At 43.4% G+C, this 27,239-nt stretch overlaps 2 protein-coding genes across 5 annotated transcripts in view; both read left to right on the forward strand.

Annotated features, from left to right (window-relative positions):
- PDCD10 (programmed cell death 10) overlaps nucleotides 1-9,284 on the forward strand; it is a 30,601-nt gene extending 21,317 nt beyond the window's left edge. For all 4 annotated transcript variants that reach the window (XM_029615009.1, XM_029615010.1, XM_029615011.1 and 1 more), the window contains 4 exons: nucleotides 705-831; nucleotides 6,631-6,709; nucleotides 7,557-7,639; nucleotides 8,750-9,284. In XM_029615009.1, coding sequence (XP_029470869.1) covers nucleotides 705-831; nucleotides 6,631-6,709; nucleotides 7,557-7,639; nucleotides 8,750-8,831 — 371 coding nt within the window. In that variant the 3' untranslated portion in view covers nucleotides 8,832-9,284. The remainder of the gene's footprint in view (nucleotides 1-704; nucleotides 832-6,630; nucleotides 6,710-7,556; nucleotides 7,640-8,749) is intronic.
- Nucleotides 9,285-21,391: 12,107 nt separating this feature from the next.
- WDR49 (WD repeat domain 49) overlaps nucleotides 21,392-27,239 on the forward strand; it is a 131,396-nt gene continuing 125,548 nt past the window's right edge. Inside the window, exons 1-2 of the mRNA XM_029616832.1 lie at nucleotides 21,392-21,532; nucleotides 21,941-22,034. Of these exons, the coding sequence (XP_029472692.1) occupies nucleotides 21,501-21,532; nucleotides 21,941-22,034 (126 nt within the window). The 5' untranslated portion in view covers nucleotides 21,392-21,500. The remainder of the gene's footprint in view (nucleotides 21,533-21,940; nucleotides 22,035-27,239) is intronic.

Genomic DNA, 27,239 nt, shown 5'->3' on the forward strand with positions numbered 1-27,239 from the left:
CTATTTTCACAGCTGAATGGAGGCAAAAGGAATGCTTCAATGCAAATAGGCTGTACATGATGATTCTCAGATTTATTGATTTGCACTAAGCCATCTTCCCATCCCTCCACAGCTTCAGCCTTTTTTTTTTTTTTTTTTTTGCTGGGGGGGAGGGGGTTTCAGCTCCATGTAAACCTGCCTCAGCTAGGCCTTCGGTACTATTTATTTAAAAGCTTATATTCAGCATCTTCCAAATGAATCTGTTCAGCAAGCCTTCATTTAGTTACCCAGGATGTCCCTTGATTTTATTTCCCCTTACTCCTTTCTCAGGAGTAAGGGGAAATACTCCCCTTTTGGTGGGGGGGACTGTGAGCCGCAGTCCCCTTTGTAATCTAATATATGCATTGTGAAGCCTGCCTATGGGTGGTGCTGTTGTATGGTGGCAGGGATTCCCTCCCCAACTGGATGATAAAGCTGCCTCTAAAGGCACACCAGCCAGGTCCATGAATCTAATCTACTAGGCTGATAGTCCAAACAAAACTGCTACTAGGCTGATAGTCCAAACAAAACTGTTCAACTGCTTCTTAAAATTTGCACATAGACAACACTATAGCCACACTATTTTCTTAAAATGTTGGCATGTCGTGCATAAAACTGTATCTGCAAAGAGCATGTATCTTGATTTTATAACCATTTTCTTAAATATTTTATTTTATTCCCTTCAGAGTATATGATAGAAAGACCAGAACCTGAATTCCAAGAACTGAATGAAAAGGCACGAGCACTTAAACAGATTCTCAGTAAAATCCCTGATGAGATCAATGACAGAGTGAGATTCCTGCAGACAATCAAGTAAGCACTGCATTCATGTGCACCTGGAAGCAGTACCAATCGTACCACTTTTTTTTTTTTTTGTTGTTGCATGTTCTCTTGCAATGATAAAATGTTTTGCTATATGGCATACAGACTCACTATGTCTGGGGTCTTTTATTTATTAGCTTTTATATATCGACATTCATGTGTACATCATGCCGGTTTACAATATAACTGAAGGAGGAAATTACAAAAACCCAGGGTGGGGGGAGAGGGAGCAGATACGAAGAGAGAAGGGACGAGAGAAGAGAGGGAAAAACAGGAAGAGGAGAAAAGGAACTGTACCTGATGGAAAACAGAAGAACATAAGTAACATTGCAAATTATACACTCAATAAGGGACTGTGTATAACCTTATATAAATTATACACTCCAAAAAGTATTATATACAATAATAAAAAGTGTTATATACAATGATATACATTATCTTTAGTACATACAGGAGACACTATATGACATTACAAATTATACATTCAGAAAGGCAACTATATATAGACTAGCAGGGTTGCTATAGGGAAAAGTAAGGATTAAAGGATAGCGGAGGGGGGTAAATAAAAGGGTTGCTATAGGGAAAAGGTAGGGTTTAAGGACTGGGGAAGTGGGTATAAATGGGGGTATATAAGGAGGTGCAGAGAAATGGGAGACAAAACAGAGTATAATTAAAGGAATAAAGGAGAAGGCTATGAGTACAGTAATGACAAGGAGTAGAGGGAGCAGGAGGACTACATAGGATCCGGATCAGGGGAGGCCATTTTAAAGAGCCGTGGTTTAACCCCTGTTTTGAATTTCCGAATGCATGGTTCTAGTCGGAGCTCAAGTGGCATAGTGTCTCAGAGGGAGGGGCCTGCAATGGATAGGGCTCTTTCTCTGGTGGAAGTGAGGTGAGCACATTTAAGGGAAGGGGTGTAGAGGGTTCCTGAAAGTGCGGTTCTAATAGGACGATTGGAGGAGCGGAATCAAAGAGCATCCTCAAGCCAGGCGTGATTGTGGTTGTGCAGGGAGTTGTGAATAATGGTGAGGGTTTTGTATCTGATGCGGGAGGAGATGGGAAGCCAATGGAGTTCCTTAAGAATAGGGGTGATATGGTCGGCTTTGCGTGCATTTGTAAGGATTCTTGCCATAGCATTCTGTAACATTTGCAGGGGTCTAATAGAGTAGGGAAGGCCTAGAAGTAAGGAAATGCAGTAATCCATTTTTTATAGCATTGTCACTTGCAGGACTGTGCAGAAGTCTTGCAAATGGAGTAGGGGGTTTAGGTTTTTTGAGGATATGGAGCTTGAAATATCCTCCCTTTATGATTGTATTAATGTGGTTTTTGAAGTTTAGTTGGTGATCTAGGGAGACATCGAGATCTCACACGAAGTAGGGAAAAGCATTTGAGGGGAGGGTGAGGTCACCAAGCAGATGGTGGTGTCCGGTCAGGGTGATTTGAAATGATGAGTTCAGTTTTGGAGGAGTTTAAAGCAAGGTGGAGGTTAGAGAGTAGGGTGTTAATGGAGATGAGGCATGTTTCCCAAAAAAGAGATTTGGTGAGGGGTTCTTGGATAGGGATGAGGATTTGGACATCGTCTGTATATAAGAAAAACTTAAGACCAAGGAGAGGAGGTGGCAGAGCAGTAACAGGTATATATTAAAGAGCGTGGAGGATAGTGAAGAGCCCTGTGGGACGCCTTGGGTAAGGGGGATGTGTGGTTTGGAATTTGCAATTTATACAGCGTGGCCTCTATTGAGGTAGGAAGAGAACCAGTGAATGGCTGCCTGAGATACCAATCACAGGAGGATTTTGTGACTGATAGTATCGAAGGCAGATAAAATGTCAAGAAGGGCAAGAATAAAGGATTGTCCATGGTCCATGCCCTTGAGGAGAGTCAGTTAGTGAAAGTAATAGGCTTTCCGTGTTACGAGACTTACGGAAGCCAAATTGAGAGGGGTGGAGAATATTATGGTCTTCCAGATAGTCAGAGCTTTTGTAAGATATATTTAGTTTACCATTTTTTACTGTGACTTAAAAGGCAAATCTAGCTTCAGTTGGAAAAAAGGTATTCCTGAACATATTTGCTTATTTTCTGCCGCCTCCCCACCCCACCCCCGAATATATTAACATATTAGTGCATAGCCTCATATGTTAGATCTACTATCTTTAAACACTTTAGACTCCAGTTATCACCAAGAGACCCTTCTGCTTGAATGCTTGTGAAGTTAAAAACTGAGGTGATCTAGAGCAGTAGTTCTCAACCTTTTTTTGGCTGGGACACACCTGACATTTCACATGCGTGACACTAAACATGTGACTGTCATGGTGCTAAATGTAAACATGTACTCTGCATCCAGAGGAACCCCCTCGACCCCCAGCAATGAGTGCAGAGCAGAACGAAGGCATTACCCTGTACAACTCGCCATACAAAAAGGATATTCTGGTTCTGGTGACATCTCAGTAAAAGCAAAACAAACTCCCTTTACTACCAGGCACAATAGCCTTCCTTATGAAAAGACAGTAATTTTACCACTAATGCATATCCTATTGAGAAAACACAACAATTAGATTGATACAAAAGCCTACATGCTAGTAAAATACCTCACCTCGGGGTCACACCCAGAACTGACCTTCACCAAATACAGAGAAAACACATTATAAATATGAAGACAAACACACTAAACATGTGACTGTCATGGTGCAAACAGAATGTTAGGAATTATTAGGAAGGGAATGGTTAATAGAACGGAAAATGTCATAATGCCTCTATATCTCTCCATGGTGAGACCACACCTTGAATACTGTGTACAATTCTGGTCGCCGCATCTCAAAAAAAGATATAGTTGCGATGGAGAAGGTACAGAGAAGGGCAACCAAAATGAGAGGATGGAACAGCTCCCCTATGAGGAAAAGCTGAAGAGGTTAGGGCTGTTCAGCTTGGAGAAGAGACTGCTGAGGGGGGATATGATAGAGGTCTTTAAGATCATGAGGTCTTGAACAAGTAGATGTGACTTGGTTATTTACACTTTCGAATAATAGGACTAGGGGGCACTCCATGAAGTTAGCAAGTAGCACATTTAAGACTAATCGGAGAAAATTATTTTTCACGCAACACACAATAAAGCTCTGGAATTTGTTGCCAGAGGATGTGGTTAGTGCAGTTAGTGTAGCTGGGTTCAAAAAAGGTTTGGATAAATTCTTGAAGTCCATTAACGGCTATTAATCAAGTTTAAGCTTCAACAGCAAGAGGAAATGTGGAAAAAAGGATTCACACTCACAAAGAGGGGAGTAGCTGGCTTGTTACGGCGGTTACTACCCCAAATCAAATAAGCCTGATACTTCACTTTCAATGCATATACAGCATAGTTCTCTGATTCAACGGCAGGGGAGAAGAAAAGAGGGTTCGCACTCACAAAGCGGGGAGTAGCTGGCTTGTTACGGCGGTTACTACCCCAAACCAAATGGGCCTGATACTTCACTTTCGATGCACATCCAGCATGGCTCTCTGCTTCAACGGCATGGGAGAAGACTTATACGTCACGCATATCCAGCATAGCTCCCTGCTTCAACGGCAGGGGAGAAGAAAAACAACCAATAAGGGCTAATAACATAGTCTGGGTAAAACAAATAAGCATGGGTGCAGCTTGCTTATTGCGGCGGCTACTACCCCCAAACTAATCAAGCTAGATATTTCACTTGGATGCAGCTCCATCACTGCTCTCTACATTAAAGGTGGGGATGGAAGGGAAATAGAACCAAGAGCTAAGAGAAACAGATAAGTATGAGAGGAAATATGTGTGAAGCTTGCTGGGCAGACTAGATGGGCCATTTGGTCTTCTTCTGCCGTCATTTCTATGTTTCTATACTTAGGGAATAGCCACTGCTATTAATTGCATCAGTAGCATGAGATCTTCTTAGTGTTTGGGTAATTGCCAGGTTCTTGTGGCCTGGTTTGGCCTCTGTTGGAAACAGGATGCTGGCCTTGATGGACCCTTGGTCTGACCCAGCATGGCAATTTCTTATGTTCTTAAACTGGAATGGAAAACCAAAAAAGCCACTCTGCATGCAGTGCGAACCTGGAGAAATTCGAAAGAGAAATATAGTACCTAACAAACTCTCAAGATTTGTAATATTGCGCACAAACTAATCCGCACAAAGTTACACCTGCATTATGAAACTCACTCAAACAGTAACACTATATCTATGAAAAGGCAACTCTACAAATATTAAACCAGGCCCTACACCTCCTGTTAGGAAAACAGAATAAGCCAAGTTGCTATAGAGCCCCACACAGAAATAATTATAGAACTATACTAACAAATGTTACAAAACAGCTGATAGAATAACACCCAACAATTAACTCATAAAAATATTAAAACGTCCAAATATCAATAAAATATTTCAAAACGGCAGACATTGCATAATACCCAATAATTAAAATGGCAGCCAGTCAAGAAAATAAACTTAGTCACCTACTTACCCTCTCCAGCAACCCTTACCCCTTCTAGGCCAATAGCAAACACCAGAAGCAGGAAGGGCTACTGAAGCTCTGTTCTCAGTCCTCTTCCTTAGCACGCACACACATGTGCTCTTTTATATACAAGCGTTCAGTGTCACACACATGCTCTCGCACCCATTCACACCCTCACACAGAAGCTCTCACCGCCAAACCTCTTCTTCCTTCGCTGCAGGGATTGGCTCCAGTTCCGCTGTGGCTTTACTCCGGCAGGCCTTTTTCACCACCACGGGGATGGGTTCCCGTGCTGGCCTTGCTTGGTCAGGTTCTTCTTCGACGCCATGGGGATGAGCTCCCATGGCGGCCTTGCTTCATCTGGGTTAGACACTGCCATTCCTCCCACCCCCGGGCTATGCACTGCCCAGTCTTCCTGCCTCACCGGCCAATCAGAGGCTTCCTCCCTACTCCCATTGCAGGTAGAAGGGAGGAGGCTTCTGATTAGCTGGAAGAATGAAGGAGGCTTCCCATTGGGCATTGGGGGCAGGAAGAAAGGAGGCTTCCAATTGGCCCATGGGGGCTGGAAAAAGGGAGAAGGGAAGTACAACCGGAGCAGTGGGACACCGGCAGTATGTTGCGACACACTGGTTGAGAATCGCTGATCTAGAGGTTACAGCTATGGGCCTTAAAGGTAAAAAATGTGTGTTCTAGAATTTACTTTTATTATATTTACTCTGTAATCAATTTGTGATCTTGTTATAGCTCTCTGAAAAGGTAGGGTTATTTAACAGAAATCTAGCTGTATTACAAGTCTATATTCACTCACTAAAATTAGTTTGCAGATGGCACCTGTGCTGGCTGAGGTTTGTACCCTCCAGAGTTAGAAGGATCTGTTCTTGTTAGTATGTCATGTTTGTCAGGAGTCTCTCATCTATAATCTAAACTCTTTAAAACAAGATAGACACTGCTAGAATTTTAATTGAAAATGTATTTTTCATTAGGAAAAAAAAGCAGCTTGATCCTAAATCAAAAACTTACTTCATCAGTTTTCCTTATTCTAACTGTTTTTGCCCATTTAGGCATGACCTAAATTATTTTTATCATAAGAGGAAATTGATTTTTTTTTCCATTGTTTAGAGTAGTGAAGTCTAAAGTTTCATATTGGTTAAGTACTGGTTTTTATAATACTAAGGTCACTTGATCTTATGGAATACATTTTTGTTTTGCCGTATGTAGTTTTAATTTCTATATTATACATGTAATCTTTGTGATGGCAATTATAGATCAATGCTACAAATTATGAAACTGATGGGATTGCCTGTCTTTTTTCTTTTTTCCCCATTACTAAACAGGGATATTGCCAGCGCAATAAAGGAACTTCTTGATACCGTGAACAATGTCTTTAAGAAATATCAATACCAGAATCGCAGGGTAGGTGAACAGTGTTAGGTTAAGCTGTGAAAATGAAGAATGTAAAGTTCATGGAGTACCAAGACATGAAATGTAGTGACCCCACTCTGCTCTTCTTTAATTGGGTTGATAGCGGAAATGAGAAGGTCTCTGGGAAGTGTAGTATTGAAATTTTATAATAGGAATGGCATCTTGTCTAATAAGAATTAAAGATTTATATGTGTGGCTTTTTTTTTTTTGTTTTGTTTTTGGAAAGGATTTGCGTATTCACAAAAAAAAAAAGGATTGGCAAATATAAGGGGTGGTGTGCTTCACTTATGATATTCATGGTGAAGCCTCACATTTGATGCCTCATCTACTACAGGCAATGTTTGATTAAATTTTAAATAATTCACTGGTGTGTTCTTTAGATTGAAATATACATATTTACACAGTATATTTTACACAAATATTGGCACTTGAAGTGCAAGGTAGAAAGTCCTTGTTCAGATCTTTTTGTGCTCCCATGTTTCTGTCTCTTGCTTGTTTAAGACCTTTTTATGGCTTCATTTTTTTACATCAAGTTTCAAGGTAAAGCCATTTTTGTATTTTGTGCTGACATAACTGTTCTTATGAGGCTTCTCCACCTCATAAGATGTGGTAGTTTCATGTCATCTTTGATCCCAAAGCTGGTCCCTGTTGTTGCCAGTTACAATTGAAGTACAAATGTTCCTCCTTACGTCACTCTAGCTACTCATCTTCTGTTACCCACCCCATCAGCTATCAAATGTGTACTCAGGTTATTTCTTGTACTGCTAAACTTTTTTTTTCACTGGGCCAAAATTGATCTTTGGTTTTTTTTTTTTTTTTTTAATTGTTATACTTTTAGGCACTTGAACATCAAAAGAAAGAATTTGTAAAATATTCCAAAAGCTTCAGTGATACTCTGAAAACCTATTTTAAAGATGGGAAGTAAGTAGATGCTTTTTGGATGTATGTTGAAAACCTTTTATTACAGTGTTTTGTCTGCCCTCTCTGCTTTCTCAAAACCAAAAGGTTGGAGTGGCAGGAGCTCACTCCCCCCCCCCCCCCCCCCCCCCCCAATGTGTCTGTCTAATCTGAATAAATGTGACTTAACTACCTCTTCTGTAGTAAAAATGCTTTTGCATACATGTAATAAAAAGGAAACCTTGGGAAAACAGTTGTACCATATTTTCCATGAACTAGCTTGTGTCTCCATGAAAGTACAGTACCAGTCAATGTTGGAAGACCCAAACCCGTCTTTAATTGTAAGACATGCAAGGAAACAGGAGTACAGACTTTCTGAGCACGTATCCTGAAAACTAATTCCAATAAGATATGTTGGAAATTCAAAAAGATGTTTGCTTATTTCGATGATATAGCATTTAAGTTGAGACCACCTTATAGAATAGAACAAAAATTAGACTAGTACAGAAAATATTCCTGAAAATGCACCCTCATGAATGATCAGGTCATCTCGAGTTTGTGGAATTGATGTACAGAATGCAGCACAAGGTTGTACTTTCAGTTCATATGTTGAAATGCAGCTGCTTCATTTCATATTGGTTTGTCTACTAGTTCATGTGTAAAGACCATTTTTAAATTTGTTCCTCAAGCATATGCAGTTAGTTGACTGGCAGTACCGGCGTGGGGCATAGATCTTTAGAGCCCCTTTGTAAATGGAATGCAGGATTTTAAGGTTCATGAAGATTTCATTCTTAACAGAAATTCACTTATGGATTTAAAAAAAAAAATGTGGAAAATTTGAAAATCAATATGTGGCAGTATCCCAGAACATATCAGACTTTCTGAATAACTCCCTGATATGCAAGTTAAATGAATGTTTTATGCAGACTAGAAGCATAAATATGCAAAGGTCTCTCTTTTCAGATGCATTATAACTGAATTTTCACTGTACAGTTCTCAACTCAAGGCTTTGTTTAGTGTAGTACACAGAATACGCTATTTGTTTCATTTTAAAATATTAAGCATATTGACTGTCTGAGGTTTGTTTTATCCATGCTTTTATTTGTTAATTTATTTGCTTTTTTCTTATCACAGGGCAATAAATGTGTTCATAAGTGCCAACAGACTAATTCATCAAACCAACTTGATACTCCAGACCTTTAAAACTGTAGCCTGAAAACTGTACATGACAAGCTGTAATTCTCAGTGGTGGAAAGAACTACCTTTTATATGTAAATTTTAAAGTTTGACTGTATAAATTATCGTTCCTGTTGAGGGACGTAATGCCAGGATGTCAAATGGGATTATTGCCAGCTTACACCATATTTTTGTAAGATTTAATTGTAGCTTAATCATAATCTCACGAAGATTTTGCATCACTTTTTGCTATTATCATTCTTTTCAGAATTATAAGCCAAAAGAATTTACGCCTTAATGTGTCATTATGTAACATTCCTTATAAGATTTGTAAATATTGGTGTTCTGTTTCTGACATTTTAACTTGAAAACAAAAAAGCTGCAAGATTATGTATTTAACAATATTTGGTGGCAAATATTCAATAAATAGTTTACATCTGTTAAACTTTATTTTACTTATTCTGTGTGTGAGAATAAAGTATGATGATGACTAGTCAGTTGCCTGAACCCATAATTTGACTGACAGAAACCATACCCACTTTCTAAGCAACTACACACCATGGTGTGCATTAAAGGATCAGTGTATTCTACGAGTGTACTGAGGCATAATGCCAAGGAATTGCACTGTTAGTGTCTCTGAAGTGTTAATGGTGCAGTGATATATAACACGGGGATGGATTATCATACTGGTAAGAAGTCCTGGACCCAAAACGTTTACATGGACAATTTTGTACATTTTTGTTTTTTTAAATTGGGTCAATTTATGTTAATCCTAGCAAGGCTAATGTAGCTAATGATACTGAACATTGTTAAAGCTCATTAGCCATTGATTGGTGATTGTAATGTCACTGTGTATCAAAGATGCTGAGGCATGGACATGTGTAGGAAAAATCATTCATGTTTCTCACATTTTAAAATAAAATTATGATGAGAAGCACTTTGCCTTGGGTGTTTTGAGGCACTAACCAAAACTTGAATGACTTGGGTACCTAAGATGTACAGATTATACACAAGCTGAAGTATTTTAATGCTAATAAAATTGTCTGGTTTTTTTTTTATTGGCTTCTAAGGTTTACTAGAATTTCTGATGTCCCAGCAGCTTTACCTAACCACAACAAGAAAGAGCAGTCTCATTTGCCATTAATTTTGCAACTTTGTCAGTACTGAAAGCTATATTGTACAGTTCAAGGATATACTATAGAATACAAGACTTTCATCTGTCAGGAAAGGTAGTCCATTTTGCTGAGACATGGTACTTGAGCGCATAACACAGAATTAATACTGGATAAAACAATCCAGAGAAAAGTTTGTTAAAACATAAGAAATTCCAGGCTGGTCAGGTATTGGTCCATCAAATTCAGCATCCAGTCTCCAACCTTGACCAATTCAATTCACCTGGAAGAGGTACTCAAAAGATCCTAATTGGGAGATGCGATCCCAGTGTAATCCTAGTAATAAAGCTTGTGTTCCCCAAGCATACCCAGCTAAGAATTATTAATGGACCTAGTTTCCAGAAACTTGTCTAAACTTTTTTTTTTTTTTTTAAACCCAGCCATACTGGTGGCCTTAACCACATCCTCAAACAACAAATTCTACCATGCCATACAATTCCCTTTTTTAAAAGGGCTCTGAGGAATCCAGAAAACTACAAACTATTGAGCCTGATGTATTTGCCAGGTAAAATGTTAGAGGCTGTTAAACAAAATTACTGAGTTTACAGGTAAACATATCATAAGGAAGAGCCAGCATGGATTTAGTAAAGGAAGCTCATGCTTTAATCTATTAGATTTCTTTAAAAGTGTAAAGAAGCATGTGGATACAGTATGTCTAGTTTTTCAGAAGCCAATTAACAGACCCACACATTAAAGTCATGGAATAGGAGGCAATTTTCTACTGTGGAATGGTATTTAATTAAAAGGATAGGACACAGTAGATCTAAATAGTCCTGTTTTCCCAATGGAGAGAGGTTAAGCAGTGACGAATCCCATAGATCTGTTCTGGTACCAATATTCAACTTATTCATTAATGAATCTGGAAAAGGGAGCAATGAGTGAGCTCATCTTATAAATTATGCAAAATATATTCAAAATCAAAACACAGACTGAAAGTACAGGGGGATCTTGTGAGGGCAAGGAACTGGGTGCTTAAATGGCAGATGAAAGTCAATATAGCTAAGTGCAATGTAATGCACACAGGATTATTTTTCTCCTTGTACAAAATTCTGGGTTCCATATTATTAGAAGCTAACTTTGAGGTCAATAACCTTGAAGTCATTTTGGACAATAGACATACTCTGCTCGATATCCAGCAGTGGTCTAAAAAGCAAATGGTTTAGTTTAATGAATTGCCTTTCTAAAAAAAAAATCAAAGCAATGTACATCCCAAAATGCCATATTCATATTTTATTTGTAAAAGAATTATGAATAAATCTATTCTCTTCTTCCTTCCCACCCCTTCTCTCTTCCTCACTGCTCCCCTACCCTGGTTTTTTGTATTTTCCTCCTTCAGTTATATTGTAAACCGGCATGATGTACCCACGAATGTCAGTCTATAAAAGCTAATAAATAAATATAATGCCTCAATGCATGCATACTTGAAATTAGTTTGGGTGAACTGGTGGAGGGTATTGGCAGTCTGTCGCCAATTATCAAAACTTTCCTAGTACTTTGCCCAAACTCCCCTCCGTTCACCCAGACCGTCTAACAATACTGGAGAAGACTAGTATATGAGCTAAATCATAAGCAGGTGGAAAATTGCATGAATAAGTTGCCAAATGTATTCACATAAATCTTTCTGTGCTTCTGCTCCTTTCTGTCTCACTCTCAGCCATCACCACTTCCACATCTCTCATACTTCTTCCATCGCTTGTCACTCTCAAACCTTCCAGCTTTCCAGTCTTTCCCCCCCAAATCATACCTCTGGCTCTTATTTGCTCTTTCTCATTACTGCTACCCTCACTCTCCCTCCTTTACCTATGGTTTTCTCCTTCCCCCACACTTTTTGCTCTGTTGCTCTCCTTTCCCTTTCACCACCTCTTACCCTCCTCACTCCTTTCCCCCCCCCCCCAAATATTACCATCTCTGGCTTACCTCCATATAAATTCTCACACCACCCTCTCATTGCTGGCTCTTTCATGTCCCCTTAGTTCCCCCACACTATTTCATATGCAGATCCCCCTTCCCATACGGCTTTCATGCAACCCATATCCTGGCCTCTCTATTACCTCCACCCTAGGTCCCCTCACAGCTGTTGCAGAACATAAGGTAGATGGACTTTGGGGAGGAATAAGCTTCCAGACAATCCAATTTGCATTGCTGACTTCAGCCAGGGAGGAAGACTACATTCATTTCCTCTTCACATCCCTCCCTGACCTGTCCCCCAGCAATAATTCCCTTCCTTAATTCTTCCAACATTCACCATTTCCTGGCGTGTAGCCAGATGGACTCAGTACAAATGGGATAGTATCCGCGTGCTAGCAGTTGGAGACGGATCTGACGTCAGTACGGGGGCGTATATAGCCCCACAGGAAGCGCAGCGACTCAGTAATTTCCGTCTCCAAAGCAGTTTGGAGTGCCTGCACGCTAGTCGAGCGTGCTTTCCAAGACTACTTTGATTTTTTTTTTTCTCTTTCTTCTCATTTCAGATTCTACTTTGTTGTTTCTTGCCTCTTCAGGCTTAGAGCCCCGCGCTCCTGCGGTAGATACCCTCGGGTTCCTCCCCCAGCGAGCTCCCGGGGTGATTGCCGTGCTCCCCCGGTGGGAAAGTCCTCGGTCCTGCCGAGCCGCGGCAGTGACATAGCCCCCGGGCGACGTTCGGGTGTAGCCTACAAGGCCCTCGGTCCCGGCGTGGACGAGGTAGCGGGTGCATATCCTCAATCGCGGTGGCGAGGTGCTCCCTTCCCCCGCAGCCGGAGACCGCTTGTGTTCCAGCCGAGAAGCGCCGACGCTGGTAAGGTGCACCGCTCTTCCTACGGGTCTCCGAAGCACAGAGGATCGGCGGCGTGGCACGCTGTGGGAGGACGCTATCTTGGGCCTGGTTCAGGTACTCTGTGCCCGTAATGGGCGCGGCTTTTCCTCCTCCTTTTGAGTTTCTGGCTTATTGTGTGCCTATTGCATGCCACTGTGCGTATAACGCTAGCCGCCTATTGCTGAACGCTTATTGAATGCATATTGAGCGTATGTTGCTGGCCGCCTATTGCTGACAGCCTATTGAATGCATATTGAGCGTATATTGCTGACCGCCTATTGCTGAAAGCCTATTGAATGCATATTGAGCGTATGTTGCTGGCCGCCTATTGCTGAACGCCTCTTGAATGCATATTGAGCGTATATTGCTGGCCGCCTATTGCTGACAGCCTATTGAATGCATATTGAGCGTATATTGCTGGCCGCCTATTGCTGAAAGCCTATTGAATGCATATTGAGCGTATATTGCTGGCCGCCTATTGCTGACAGCCTATTGAATGCATATTGAGCGTATATTGCTGGCCGCCTATTGCTGACAGCCTATTGAATGCATATTGAGCGTATATTGCTGGCCGCCTAGTGCTGAACGCCTCTTGAGTGCATATTGAGCGTGTATGGCTGCCCGCCTATGACTGAGAGCCTATTGCCCGCACACTGTGCGTCTAGCGCTAACCGCATATTATTGTTGAGCGCCTTTTGCTGCCGCATAGGATTATTGAGCGCCTGTTGTATTGAGCGCCTTTTGCTGCCGCATAGGATTATTGAGCGCCTGTTGTATTGAGCGCCGCTTGCTGCCGCTTTTTCTTATTGAGCGCCTGTCCCTCGATGGAGCGGGACGCAGCGGAGTCTGCGGCGCCGGCGCCCCCTACCTCGGGCATTGCTGCCCTTGGCCTCTGCTCTGCATGCCAGCTTCGGACCACGCGCAGTGATGACTCAGACTCGCTTTGTGCCCAATGTGAGGTGGCCGTGCGACCCTGTGGTCTGGACCAGCCACGGTTTGTGGACAGTTCCCCAGGGGCTACCCCAGAGTTAGGGGGCAGTCTCGACCAATCCGGAATCCCGGGGGAGCTTGTACCCCGGCGATTAGAGGCTGCTTCGATTTCCTGGGTGGATCTCTTTAAGGGAATTCATGCTTTTGTACAGATGCAAACGGCTGCCCAGCCTGGCCCGGTGGTTCCGGCTGTTCCTGTCATTCCTGTGGTGGCTGCGCCTGCTGCTGCGGTGGGGGTTCCTGCAGATCCGGTTCCTGGGCCATCACGCCCTTATCGCGAGCGGCACTTCCCGCCGCTGGACAGTCCGGATCAGTCGGACCAGGAGGTCTCGCCGGACGAATCCGAGCTCCCGGACGAAGGGGACCTTCCTCCAGGGACTGAGCCATATAGAACCATGAGGCGGTTCTTCCCTAAAGAGGATCTCTCCGACCTGGTGTCTCGGTGCCTGGCGGAATTGGATATTACAGGTCCCAGGGCTTCGGTGCCCCCGGCGCAGAACCCCCTGCTGGAAGGTCTTCGTCCTACAGCCCGCCATTTTCCTTTCTTACATGCGGCACATCAACTGATCGATTTGGAATGGGCGGCACCAGCGGCTGCCTTCAAAGGGGGTCGGGCGCTGAGGGGCATGTACCCATTGGTGCTGGCTATACAGGAGCTGCTGGCATGCCCTCAGGTGGACGCCTTGATTAGCGCTGTGGTCAAGGGCACTACCATTCCCGTGGAAGGGGGGACAGCCCTCAGGGAGCCTCATGACCGGCGACTGGACGCCATTCTGCGACAGACCTTTGAGGTGGCAGCTTTATCTTTGCGGATCGCCACCTGCTGCACGGTGGTGACACGTGCCTGTTTGTCACAGGTTCGGAATAACGCTCCAGCGGCGGACATGGAACCCGCTCTTTCCTTTCTTACAGATGTAGCATCAGACTTGGTCCGCACAACAGCTAAAGGGATTTCATCCTCCGTGGCCGCCAGGAGGCAGCTCTGGATCCGAAAATGGTCAGCGGATGCGCCTTCCAAAACACGCCTCACTAGATTGCCCTTTAAAGGCTCCTTTCTCTTTGGCAGCGACCTTGACAAACTGGCCAGTGCATGGGGCACCTCTCCAGTGCCCAGATTGCCGGAAGATCGGTTCCGAAGGGGCCAGCGCGCCTTTCCAAGGCCCTCCAGGGGCAGGGGTTCACAGCGCTTTGTTCCTTACAGGGGTCGCTACCAGGCGCCACGTCCTCCGGCCAGGAATCAGTCCTTTCGGGCCAAGCAGCGTCGGAGGGGAGCGGGCTCGGGTCCCGGCCGCGCCTCCCAATGAGGATGCGCAGACTCATCTGGGGGACGAAGCCATAGGGGGCAGGCTAGCCCTCTTCTACCCCAGGGTGGGTCGAGATTACGTCAGACCAGTGGGTCCTCGCCGTGATCCGGGAGGGATATTACCTGGATTTTCATAGTCTCCCCCCGGACAAGTTTGTGGAATCGTCCTGTCCCACGCACAAGAAGGCAGCATTGGAAGCTACACTGGCGAGGCTCCTGTCCTTGAAAGCCATCATCCCAGTACCTGCCTGGGAAGTGAATTCTGGTCATTATTCCATCTATTTCATGGTACCCAAGAAAGGGGGTACCTTTCGGCCTGTCCTGGACCTCAAGTCCGTCAATCACTACTTACGCGTCCCGCAGTTTCACATGGAAACTCTACGCTCCGTCAAGGCCGCAGTACAAACAGGGGAATTCCTCACGGCATTGGACCTGTCAGAGGCATACCTGCATATCCCAATCCATCCGGATCATCAGCGCTACCTACGCTTCAAGGTCCTAAGCCGCCACTTCCAGTTTCGGGCTCTGCCCTTCGGGTTGGCAACGTCGCCACGGACATTCACCAAGGTGGTGGTAGTGGTAGCGGCGGCACTCAGTCGGGAAGGGATTCTAGTCCATCCCTACCTAGACGACTGGCTGATCAGGGCGAAATCACGAGAGGAGAGTCTGCGGACTACCGACAGAGTGATCACCCTTCTGGAAAGCTTGGGCTGGGTGATCAACCTCAGCAAGAGCTGTCTGCAGCCTTCCCAGTCCATAGAGTATCTGGGAGTACAGTTCGACACCCGGGCGAACACTGTCAGTCTTACGACCAAGAGACGGTGGAAGCTTCGGCAACGTCTCCAGTATCTGATGGGAGCCAGTCAGCCCATGGCTTGGGATTACATGCAGGTCCTGGGTCTCATGGCATCCACCCTGGAAGTGGTGCCCCCGTCGACGGGACTATTCCACGCACCTTCCTCTACCGACCAGAGTTCGGACCCAGCTGCGGTGGTGGTTGCAGTCCAACCACCTGAGCAGGGGGTCAAGGATGTCCTCGCCCATGTGGACCTTGCTCACCACGGATGCCAGCCTGAGCGGCTGGGGAGCACATTGCGAAGAACTCACCGCACAAGGGCGATGGAACAGAGAGGAGTCAACTTGGAACATCAATCGCCTGGAGGCCCGGGCAGTCCGCTTGGCATGCCTTCGATTCGCTCACAGACTACGGCACAGAGCGGTCAGAGTGATGTCCGACAACGCCACCACGGTGGCCTACATCAACCGGCAGGGCGGAAGCAGAAGCCGACAAGTATCTTTGGAGATCGCCCCGCTGATGGTTTGGGCAGAGGCGAATCTGCGAGACATCTCCGCCGTCCACATTGCCGGGAAGGACAATACCACAGCAGACTTCCTCAGCAGAGAAAGCCTGAATCCAGGAGAGTGGCAGCTGTCCCCCACAGCTTTCCAGATGATTGTCGATCATTGGGGGATTCCGGCCATGGATTTACTGGCGGACAAGTCCAATGCTCAAGTACCCAGATACTTCAGCCGCAGGCGCGACCCATTCTCGTCCGGCATCGATGCCCTGGTCCAGCCATGGCCCCCAGGGACTCTACTATACGCCTTTCCTCCGTGGCCTCTGCTGGGCGCTGTCATCTGCAAGATTCAGAGACACCGGGGCCTAGTTCTTCTGGTGGCACCAGACTGGCCAAGAAGACCCTGGTACGCGGACATGAGAAGGCTACTGGCAGGGGAGCCCCTTCCCCTGCCTCCTCTCCGGGACCACCTACGTCAAGGTCCCATTCTTCACGAGGATCCGGCTCAATTCTCTCTTACGGTATGGCCCTTGAGAGGGCTCGATTGAAGAAGGGTTACTCGGAGCCCGTGATTGATACCCTCCTCCGGGCTCGCAAGTTTTCCACATCCCTCACATACATCCGGATCTGGAGAGTATTTGAAGCATGGTGCGACACTCATGGCACCAATCCACATGCAACCACTATCCCCATTGTGTTGGATTTCCTGCAGGATGGGCTTCAGAAGGGTCTGTCCCTCAGCTCCATCAAGGTTCAGGTGGCTGCGTTGTCTTGCTATGGTCCCAGGAGGGATGGCAAGACCATCGCCAGGCACCAGGATGTTTCTCGCTTCCTGCAAGGAGTCAAGCATATTCGTCCGCCACTGAAGTGGTCTGTGCCTTTGTGGAACCTCAACCTCGTTTTGGATTTCCTCGCCGGATCCACCTTCCGGCCCCTTCGGGGCCTGTCTCTTCGTTCTCTCACCTTGAAGATGGTATTCTTGCTGGCGGTGTGTTCAGCACGCCGCATCTCCGAGTTACAGGCACTGTCCTGCCGTGATCCCTTTCTTAGGATCACTCCAGAGGCTATCCACCTTTGTACGGTTCCCTCCGTTCTGCCTAAGGTGGTTTCACAGTTTCATCTTAATCAAACCATATCCTTGCCTACCACGGCGGGTTTGCAGAAATCTGAAGAAGGTCGTTTATTACGCCATCTCGACATTGGCAGAGTGCTGCCCAGGTATCTGGAACTTACACAAGACCTACGAAAGACGGACCATCTGTTCGTCCTGTACAGCGGGAAGAAGCAAGGTGAAGCGGCCTCGCGGCCCACCATCGCCCGCTGGATTAAAGAAGTCGTTCGAGCCGCCTACGTGGAGGCTGGGAAGGCTCCGCCTCTGCAGGTCAAGGCTCATTCTACCAGGGCCCAAGTGGCATCTTGGGCTGAATCACGGATGCTGTCTCCGGCAGACATCTGTAAAGCAGCGACGTGATCCTCCCTTCATACCTTTTCCAGGTTCTACCGTCTGGACGTCCAGGCCAGGGAGGACTCAGCTTTTGCGAGGGCGGTTTTGCATGGTCCTCAGGCAGCCTCCCGCCCAGGTGGGAGGTAAAGCTTTTGTACATCCCATTCGTACTGAGTCCATCTGGCTACACGCCAGGAAATGTTTAGATTACTTACCTGGTAATCTTCTTTTCCTTAGTGTAGACAGATGGACTCAGCATCCCGCCCCGCTGCCTGTGTGCATGAGTTTCACCGGTTCCAGGTAAGCCATGCCTTTGTTTACATGAGAGCGTGCACTTTACCAGGTGTCAACGCTTTCCGGTTGGGAATGCTGGCGGTCTCCAGCCACTGTCAATCGGTCAGGGGAATCCTGTTTTCACTTTTCACTTTTCACTGAGCGTCAGTACACACATCCATAACAGCTTTTGCAAGGAAGATTACTGAGTCGCTGCGCTTCCTGTGGTGCTATATATGCCCCCGTATTGACGTCAGATCCGTCTCCAACTGCTAGTACGCGGATACTATCCCATTCGTACTGAGTCCATCTGTCTACACTAAGGAAAAGAAGATTACCAGGTAAGTAATCTAAACATTATTGTTTTAGCTTCTGCTTCCACCACCTGTCCTGGAAGGAAATTTCATGCATCCTCTGCCTGTTCTGTGAAAAATATTTCTTAAGATTGCGCCTCCCGACTACCTCCCAGGGAGCCTTATTTTATGACACCCCCCCCCCCCTGTGCTAGAGTTTACTTAAGAACAGAAGATTTGCCATACTGGGTCAGACCAAAGGTCCCTCAAGCCCAGTATCCTGTTCCCAGCAGTGGCCAATCCAGGTCATAAGTACCTGGCAAGATCCCAAAAAGGTAAATAGATTCCATGCTGTTTATGCCAGAGAGAAACTGGATTTCTGCAACTTCACCTTAATGTTTTGTAGACTTTTCCTCCAGGAACTTAGCCAGACCTTTTTTAAATGTAGCTACACTAATAGCTTTCACCACATCCTCTGGCAGTGAATTCCAGATCAAAATGTTTAATTGTAATTGGTTTCCCTACTTTAAAATTACATATTGGGGGCCCCTATTTTCCTTCTGATCTTATGTTTCAGTGTGGGGGGGAGCTGTTATTACTGTATAAAAGGTGAATAATGTGAGGGAGTTATTCAAATCATTATAAATTGTCAGTGGAACACTCCAGGCATCATACTAATACAGGTACAGAGTGCACATGGAAGGAAGTTTGAAAAACATCTTGACCATATGCTTGCACCTAATAACTTAAGTTTGTCAGCAACAGCTCTGGTGTCTCATCTGCTCTGCCTAGTTACTTCTGTTCACATTGGCAACTGGGAAGGATCCTGAGCAATCGCATAGCGTGAGCTCTTGTAAGATAGCGTTCCTTATCCGGGGTAGTTTTTTGTCATACTCTTCTCTCTTGAGTAGATGTGCATGCAAGGTCCCCTTGTTTTGTTCACACCCAGCATGTTTAACCACCAGGTTTTTGGCATGACTGACCCTGGATGCTCGGTGAGAGTTTCTCAGGAAAGATTCATATAATATTTAAAAACAAACAAAAAAAATTGATCTGGAAAAAGCAGTAACAGGACAAGAAAATTATTCACAAGGAAAAAGTAGCAGCAACTTACTTCAAAATACAGGAAACTCCCTCGATATGAAAGGCAGAAAATCTTTAAAGTTCTATGCAAAAAGGAACTGCTTACATCACCAATCTTCCTAAGTCAGAATGTCCACATTTATTAATCTTATCACAAAAAAAGGGCAAATAAACTTGTAATGAATATGTGAGACTACAAGTAAGATTCATCGATACATCTTTAGATTTCAGGATAAAAAGTAGGTCCCTATTTATGTAAAGAGCATGTTTATAAGCTCGTCCAATTATGCCCTGAGCATATCTACATTCCTAAGAACATAAGAAATTTCCATGCTAGGTCAGACTAAGGGTCCATCAAGCCCAGCATCCTGTTTCCAACAGAGGCCAAACCAGGCCACAAGAACCTGGCAATTACCCAAACACCAAGAAGATCCCATGCTACTGATGCAATTAATAGCTGTGGCTATTCCCTAAGTAAACTTGATTAATAGCTGTTAATGGACTTCTCCTCCAAGAACTTATCCAAACCTTTTTTGAACCCAGCTACACTAACTGCACTAACCACATCCCCTGGCAACAAATTCCAGAGCTTTATTGTGTGTTGCGTGAAAAAGAATTTTCTCTGATTAGTCTTAAATGTGCTACTTGCTAACTTCATGGAATGCCTCCTAGTTCTTCTATTATCTGAAAGTGTAAATAACACTCACATCTACTTGTTCAAGACCTCTCATGATTTTAAAGACCTCTATCATATCCACCCTCAGCCGTCTCTTCTCCAAGCGGAACAGCCCTAACCTCTTCAGCCTTTCCTCAGAGGGAAGCTGTTCCATCCCTTTTATCATTTTGGTTGCCCTTCTGTTTATCTTGAACAATAAAATTTTGATGTTGAAGATGAAAAAATTGCCCAATAGGTTTTTTAAATTTAATGTTTTCATAGGCTGCTGCTAGGTTAGCATGTATTTGTCTAAGAGCATAAGATTTTTAATTAGATCCTTAAACCTGGCAATGAGGAGGTAACTTTCAGAATAAGCCGAATACTGGGGGTGGGTGATTTCACCCCCAGAAATGAGAGTAGTGGCACAATCCCGGTTATTGGGTGCCCTCAGAACTTGGTGCCCTAGGCACTTGCCAAATCCAAAATCTCTCCTTGGTTACCTGCATAAAAATTAGCTTATATGCGCATAAGTAGCCACTATTTTATGAAAGTTGATACTTGTACCTTAGATTTCACACACATTTTTGCACTTGTATATTTTTTTTAATTGGTAGGAAAAGCGCTTTCAATGCACTTCATTTATTTGCACATAAGCATATATATGCAAGTATTTTATATTATGCGCCTCTATGATATACGCAGGTTATAAAATACTAATGTAGCACTCGGCGCAGCCATGCAAAGTTGTTTGAAAGTTATCCTCTGCTTTATGGGTCAATAATTCACATAGCACTCATTCCCTCTGCCATGCAATGTTTGGCTTTACTGATGTATATTTACATTGTGTGGTTGCGGCCCAGAGAAGCAGACCTCTGCAGGCCGCGAGCAGCGCCTCTGTTTCTATGTGTATGATGAATGAGGGATAGTGTGTGTGTGTGTGTGTGTACGAGCGAGTAATGGTGTCGGCGAGAGAGGGAGGGAGCCTGCGTAAGGGTGTGTGTGTGTGTGTGAATGAGACAAGGAAGAGGAACCTAAGTGTGGGTAAGAGAGGGAGTCTTAAGTGAATGAGGCCTGGACTGGGGAGAGGAGGGGGCAGAAGATTCGCCTAGGATCCTCGCTGCACTGGTCCTGCTCTGATGCATTTGAATCTTCTGATGAGGGACCTTACGCACTCCTTCAATCCTGTCCCTCCGAGGAGGTTGGGCAGCTTTGTTGAGGTTGCTAAGGAAACCTACACAGGCACTGAGAACGGGAGAAGCAAGAGCCTCCTAACCATGGCTGTGAATGCAGCTCTTCCTCTATGGAAACTCTAACTTTAAAAAAAAACCAAACAAACACATCATACCAACCAACTGTGTTTAGCAAAAAAAAAAAACCAAACAAAAAAGGATTGCATATTCAGCAATGGGCTCAAATAAATATGCTGAGGTGGCAAGGTAAGCTGCAAACGCTGTAAGTCGGTGTCCATTATTATTTATTTTTATTTTAACACCTGGTTTTCAGATGGTGCCAGCTTCGCTTTCCGCACGAGTTGTTTAGAAAGCAGGCCAGACGCATGAAACCTTTGGCACGTGGACACAGAATGGGACATGTGCCTAAGTTCTGCTGTCCCACTACTTCGCTTGCTAGCTCTGTAGAAAGTAGTTAGATAGCTCGGTGTAACGTTTGATCTTTTATTTAAAAGAAGAGGGTTTTTGTTTTGTTTTTTTTACCCCTGGGACCATAAGCGCTAATCTTCATTTATCTGTTCAGTAAGAGCAGAAAGAGTGAAAGGAACGTGAACTACTGTACATACAAATGAGGTTGAGTCTAATTTGAGGGGGTGGTGGTTTGACCCTTTACAGAGCAGAACATTCAGAAGCAAGAAGAAATGCTGGGGATCAGATTGAAAACAGACTTAGTATTGCAGAGTTTATCACCATCCAGAATCTCTTTATGGTAAGTAATTATGTTTTTCAAAGGATTTTGACTTAGTGTGTGTGTGTATATACAGGGGTACTAGATACTTGTGTTTTTGCAGGTTTACTGTTAGTAAAACAACATTAATGGATCATACTGCAGAAATCCATGGCATGCCCAGCAGTAGCAAACATGGGAAAAAAGCCCAATGTATATATTATTTATTATGTAATTATCTCTATTTTATAAATTGCTTGCAAAGATGCCACATACTTCTAAAAATATAATGCAGTATGAACATAACTACCAATAATCAGAATAAAAATACAAATTCTGAAACAAAAATGTACCATAAATTTATAGTAAAGTTAAAAATAAAGCCATGAATCTACCTGAAAATGATAGTTCATGACAATGGTATAATTGTAATGTTTTGTACTCTCCTTCCCAGTCAAATTATGGAAAACTAAGTCAAGAAATGTATGTGTGTAGTGCCTGTAATCTATTGAACAAAGCATATAGTTGTTATGGATAGAAAAACACTCGGAGACCTGCTTTCTGTCCTAGAATCAACATATATATTAAAAATCATTGAGTATTAAAAGTTGTTCACACATCATCGTTATCTTTCTGATAAGTTCCAATAACTCTTTCACAGAATCCTTAGAGCCTTGATGGGCATAAATAAACCACAAGAATCCCACATGTACCTAATCTCAAAATAAAATTTCCATGTTGGCTATTTGATGCACTTGTGTCATAAAACTCTGGGTTTTCTGATGAATTATTCACCCCTCCCTTCACTTTACCACCCCTAAGTTCATGCCTAGTGGGCAAATCTCATTTAATCAGATTCTTTCATCCAGGTCTCAGATATAGGTAATAAATCTTCTTGAAATTGTAAGATCAAGTCATGAATTATCGTAGCCCTATCCACTATATTTTGGTTTGTCATCAGCCCAGGGACACACACTTTATGCACCTTGTGTGATGCATTGCATCTCCAGCTCTGTCACATGTATCCTGGACACTTCACTCTTTGGTTTGTTGCTTGGTGGTTGGTGTGGGATACAATTTGCTCTTACTATGTTGCGTTCACAAGGAGGAGTCAAATAAGGAAACTTTTCACATGGTATCAACTTATTTAGTGACTACCCCTTGTATTATTTATATTTTGTAGAGGTAATTTTCACACTGTCTGCACTGGGACCTAGACGGCAGATTTTTACCCGTGGGTTTAGCAGCAATTTTCAAATCAGAAGTACGCACGAACTTTCTCTTTGAAACATCCTGTGGGGAGAAAGTACACGTGGTCAATGGGATGTGATTTTTCTACGTGTCTACTTTTGCTGGAAAAAGTTACAAGCAAAGATTTTAAAATGCCATCTACGTGGATCCATTTCTTTCTCCAGCCTAAACACCACCCCTGAGAATATCTCCTTTTGATCACAATGCCAAGGGCATCCAAAAAGAGAATCCCAAATTAAATACTTTCCAATTATTCCTCAGGTAATGCAGCAAAGAGAGAGAGAGACAGATGCAATAATGGCTGCTTGGAAAAAGTAAATCGAATTTAGAACTAATTATTTCTCTTAGAATTGTATCCCTACATCAATAGATAAGGAGGAAATAGGATTAGGAATTCTGCACTAATACAGTATAAATGTGCTCTTTTGTTTACGTGACACTAATGGAACATTTGATTGCCAGCATTTGGAAACCAACTAATGAAGTCCAGTTGCCCAGAAAATTATTAGTGCTTGATTTTTTTTTATTCTCCCAGGAGAAGCAGGATGGTAGTCCTCACAGATGGGTGACATCATCAGATGGAGCCTTTTTTATTCCCATGTTTATATATTAATAATGTCACAATCCACTAGTTAAGAAACAACTACAATAAAGTCAAAATATAATATCATATAATTATATATATTTATACACCACCACACATTCTAACAGATGTACATAAAAATGGTGTTCAGAAACTAAATCAACTTGCTCAATTATCAATTGCAGTACTACAATTTAAAAAACGTTTTAGGATGTCTTTATCGGCTGTTATATTCTATATTTCTGTGGCTTTTAAAATCACAATGACATGATTTTGGACTTGATTCTCCCAATTTCATGACTTTGTTTTTAATCAATACTTTTTTTGTCACACTTTTTCAATCCTACTATATGCTAAAAGCAGAGAGGAGAGGAAGTATTTTGGAAGGGGGGAAGAATGGAGAGGGAAGGTGGTTTGGGATACTTGAGAGGGCAAGATGAAGATTGAAGAATGAATTCGGGATCAAGGGAGGGGGATGTCCCTCTCCTAATTCCATTCTTACACCCCTTACATCCGCTATCTGTCTCTCCCCATCCCTGGTTATCTCTCTCATCCTCCAAATCCCACATGCCCTCGCTTTCTCTCTGTCATACACACACCCATAGCATCAATCCTTTCTATCTGTCATACTCAAAGCATCAATCCCCTTTCACTCACATACCATACACAGCCCTTCCCCTCCCAGTATTTCTCTCATCCCTCTTTTCTTCCCTCAAAGATGCTCCTCCCCTTTCCTCCCTCTTGTCCTTTCTCTCGCTCCCTCCTTCAGGCTGAATGGAGCTGACAGAAGGAGAAAGAGAATAGTGACATCTCTCAGGTTGCATCCTCTTCCAAAGCCTGCCTCTTGCTTTAGTCTCTGAGGGACACCCTACTGCCATGCATTTGAAAGCACGAGTTGAGCCCTGTGGCAGAATGGAGGATATGGTCCAAGTCACCTTCGCTCTCCTCCTAACAGCCCCGATCAGTACATGAGGAGCAACATGAGGGAAGTCAGGAGGGGAGGAGGGCATAAGGGTGCTCTATACCCAGTCAGCTGTACATCCACCCCAAATCATCTCTTGCTTCCTGCAATTCCATGAGTACCTGGCAATTCTGTGGCAAGAAGACTCTCCAAAGACTCTCAATCAAGCCCGAAACATAACACTTCACATTCAAAGATAATTTTAAGTTTCCCATTCTTCCTTTATGTTTAAGTTATTTTACCCATGTATTCTGTTCCAAGTTTTAAGTCCCTGTTCTATGTAACTTGCATTCTACATGCATGTCTTGTTCAGTTATAATGTAAACCGAGCTGATGTGCAATCCTGCATGAAGCCCGGTATATAAAAATGTTAAATAAATAAATAAGAACTGGATTGTGTGGCCATTACCAAGGCTACAGTAACAGAACTGTGGGAAATCAGGGTCCCAGGTTATGTCTACTAACCAATGGCAGGTCAGATTTTAAAATGCTCAATGACATCACAGTGTGCTCTGAGCTGCCCAGTTCTCTATAGGAAAGCACAAGAAACTGGAGCTCTTAAGTGTCAGGTGTGTCAGGAGCACATGTAGGGTTGCCAACTGATGCCCAGGACAACAGAACAGGCTGATCTAGTCCTGGTTCTGCCCCACTGCATTGCATGAATTTCTGGTTGGCCCATTGAGTTCCCTAAGAAAATCAGAACTACAAATTCATGCAAGCAATGGGGCAAAACCAAGGACTTTATCAGTCTGTTCAGTATACCTGGGGTCAGTTGGCAAACCTAAGCACATTTAAAAATATGGCCCATGGATCATTGGGTGCTCTACTATCTGTGGCAGTCATTTGAATGAAACTGAATGAAGAGTTGAACGATTATTAGGGCAGAGCATACTTATAGATGGGGAGAGGGTAGACAATCACACACAAACACACAATTTTATAAGACTGCTTTCCCTGTAAAGATCTAGGCTAAAAAAAGTTATTCTAATCATCTTTAATCTTATTTTCAAAAAGTGTTAATTATGATAAGTTGGTTCACCTAGGAAGTAATAGATACTGCACAGCTATGGCAACACTCTTTCCTGGACTGGTGCCAGAATGGGACAGAAATAAATATATTTGGGGCTGAGGGCTTCAGGAAGTGAATAAAAGGCACTTATAGTATGTTTTTAGCAAATACGCTTATCTAGGCATGTCCTTGGATGAAATGGATGATGTTCTCTTCCCATAACTCTTGAATATCTTTTTTTCATTCCATGATGACTGTTATTTTTTTTGTCTAAATTTCCAATGAATATCTTTTTTTTTTTTCCCCTGGGTCCCCTTCATGGGGAAAGGGGAGGAGGGGGATAAGGAAGGGTTAAAAGGGTATCATTTTATTCATGGAGGCATAAGGAACAAATGGACTCTATGACATTCAGATCAAATGTTGGACATCATATAAAGGCCTTGTAAGCTGTTAAGGGGATAGAAGGGAATGAGAAGTGAGAGGTGGAGGTAATGAAAGATTAATTATCTCCTTTTATGACCTTGTAAGACCATTGCGTGTTGTGCCAAGCAGCTTTAAGTTTTTGTAATCACTACTGGCATAAAAACCCCCCACTTTTTAATTAGATTTTCTATTTTTTTCTCTTTATTCTATTACTCTGTGAACTGCTCAGGCATAATCTTGCCTTCCAAAATATGTACTAGTTGCATCAAGAAACACCATTTGAAAGAATACACTCTGTATTTCAACTGCTTAGTCTGATGAAAGCAGCTCAAGGGTAAATGAATAGTTATACATACCCAACTGAAGGCCCTCGTTTCACCATCCGAAAAGGACTTCCTCAGGGGATCTTTGCAAGCAAACACACACCGGCTATTCAAAATGCTCAAAACTGACAAGCCTTCACTGTTTCTTATGTGAAACACTTCAGTAGCGAATTTTTTAAGCATTTGATTGTAGAGCTCAAAAAAACGCCTCATAGAGAAGAAGCCATCTTTGACTGGCGAAACGAGGGCCTTCAGTTGGGTATATATAACTATTCATTTACACTTGAGCTGTTTTCAGCAGACTAAGCAGTTGAAATACAGAGCGTATTCTTACAAATGGTGTTTCTTGGTGCAAGTAGTACATATTTTGGAATGCAAGATTATGACTGAGAAGTTCACAGAAAAATAGAACATCTAACAATAGGGGTTACAAAAACTTGAAGCTGCTTGGCACAACATGTAACGGTCTTTCAAGGTTGCTTGTTACTTTGGTGGTAAATTATAAACTGGCTTTTTCCCCCATTTTAATTGTAATTGTATTTAATGAAATACACATAGGGGTAGATTTTCAAAAACGGCACGTTGGCGTACTTTTGTTGGCGCTCCAGGCGCAAACAAAAGTACGCGGGAGTTTAGTAGATACACGCGTAGCCGCTAAAATCCTGGATCGGCGCGCGCAAGGCTGCTGATTTCGTAT

Source organism: Rhinatrema bivittatum, chromosome 9 (genome assembly GCF_901001135.1).
Source record: "Rhinatrema bivittatum chromosome 9, aRhiBiv1.1, whole genome shotgun sequence".
In the NCBI taxonomy this organism is placed as follows: Eukaryota; Metazoa; Chordata; class Amphibia; order Gymnophiona; family Rhinatrematidae; genus Rhinatrema; species Rhinatrema bivittatum.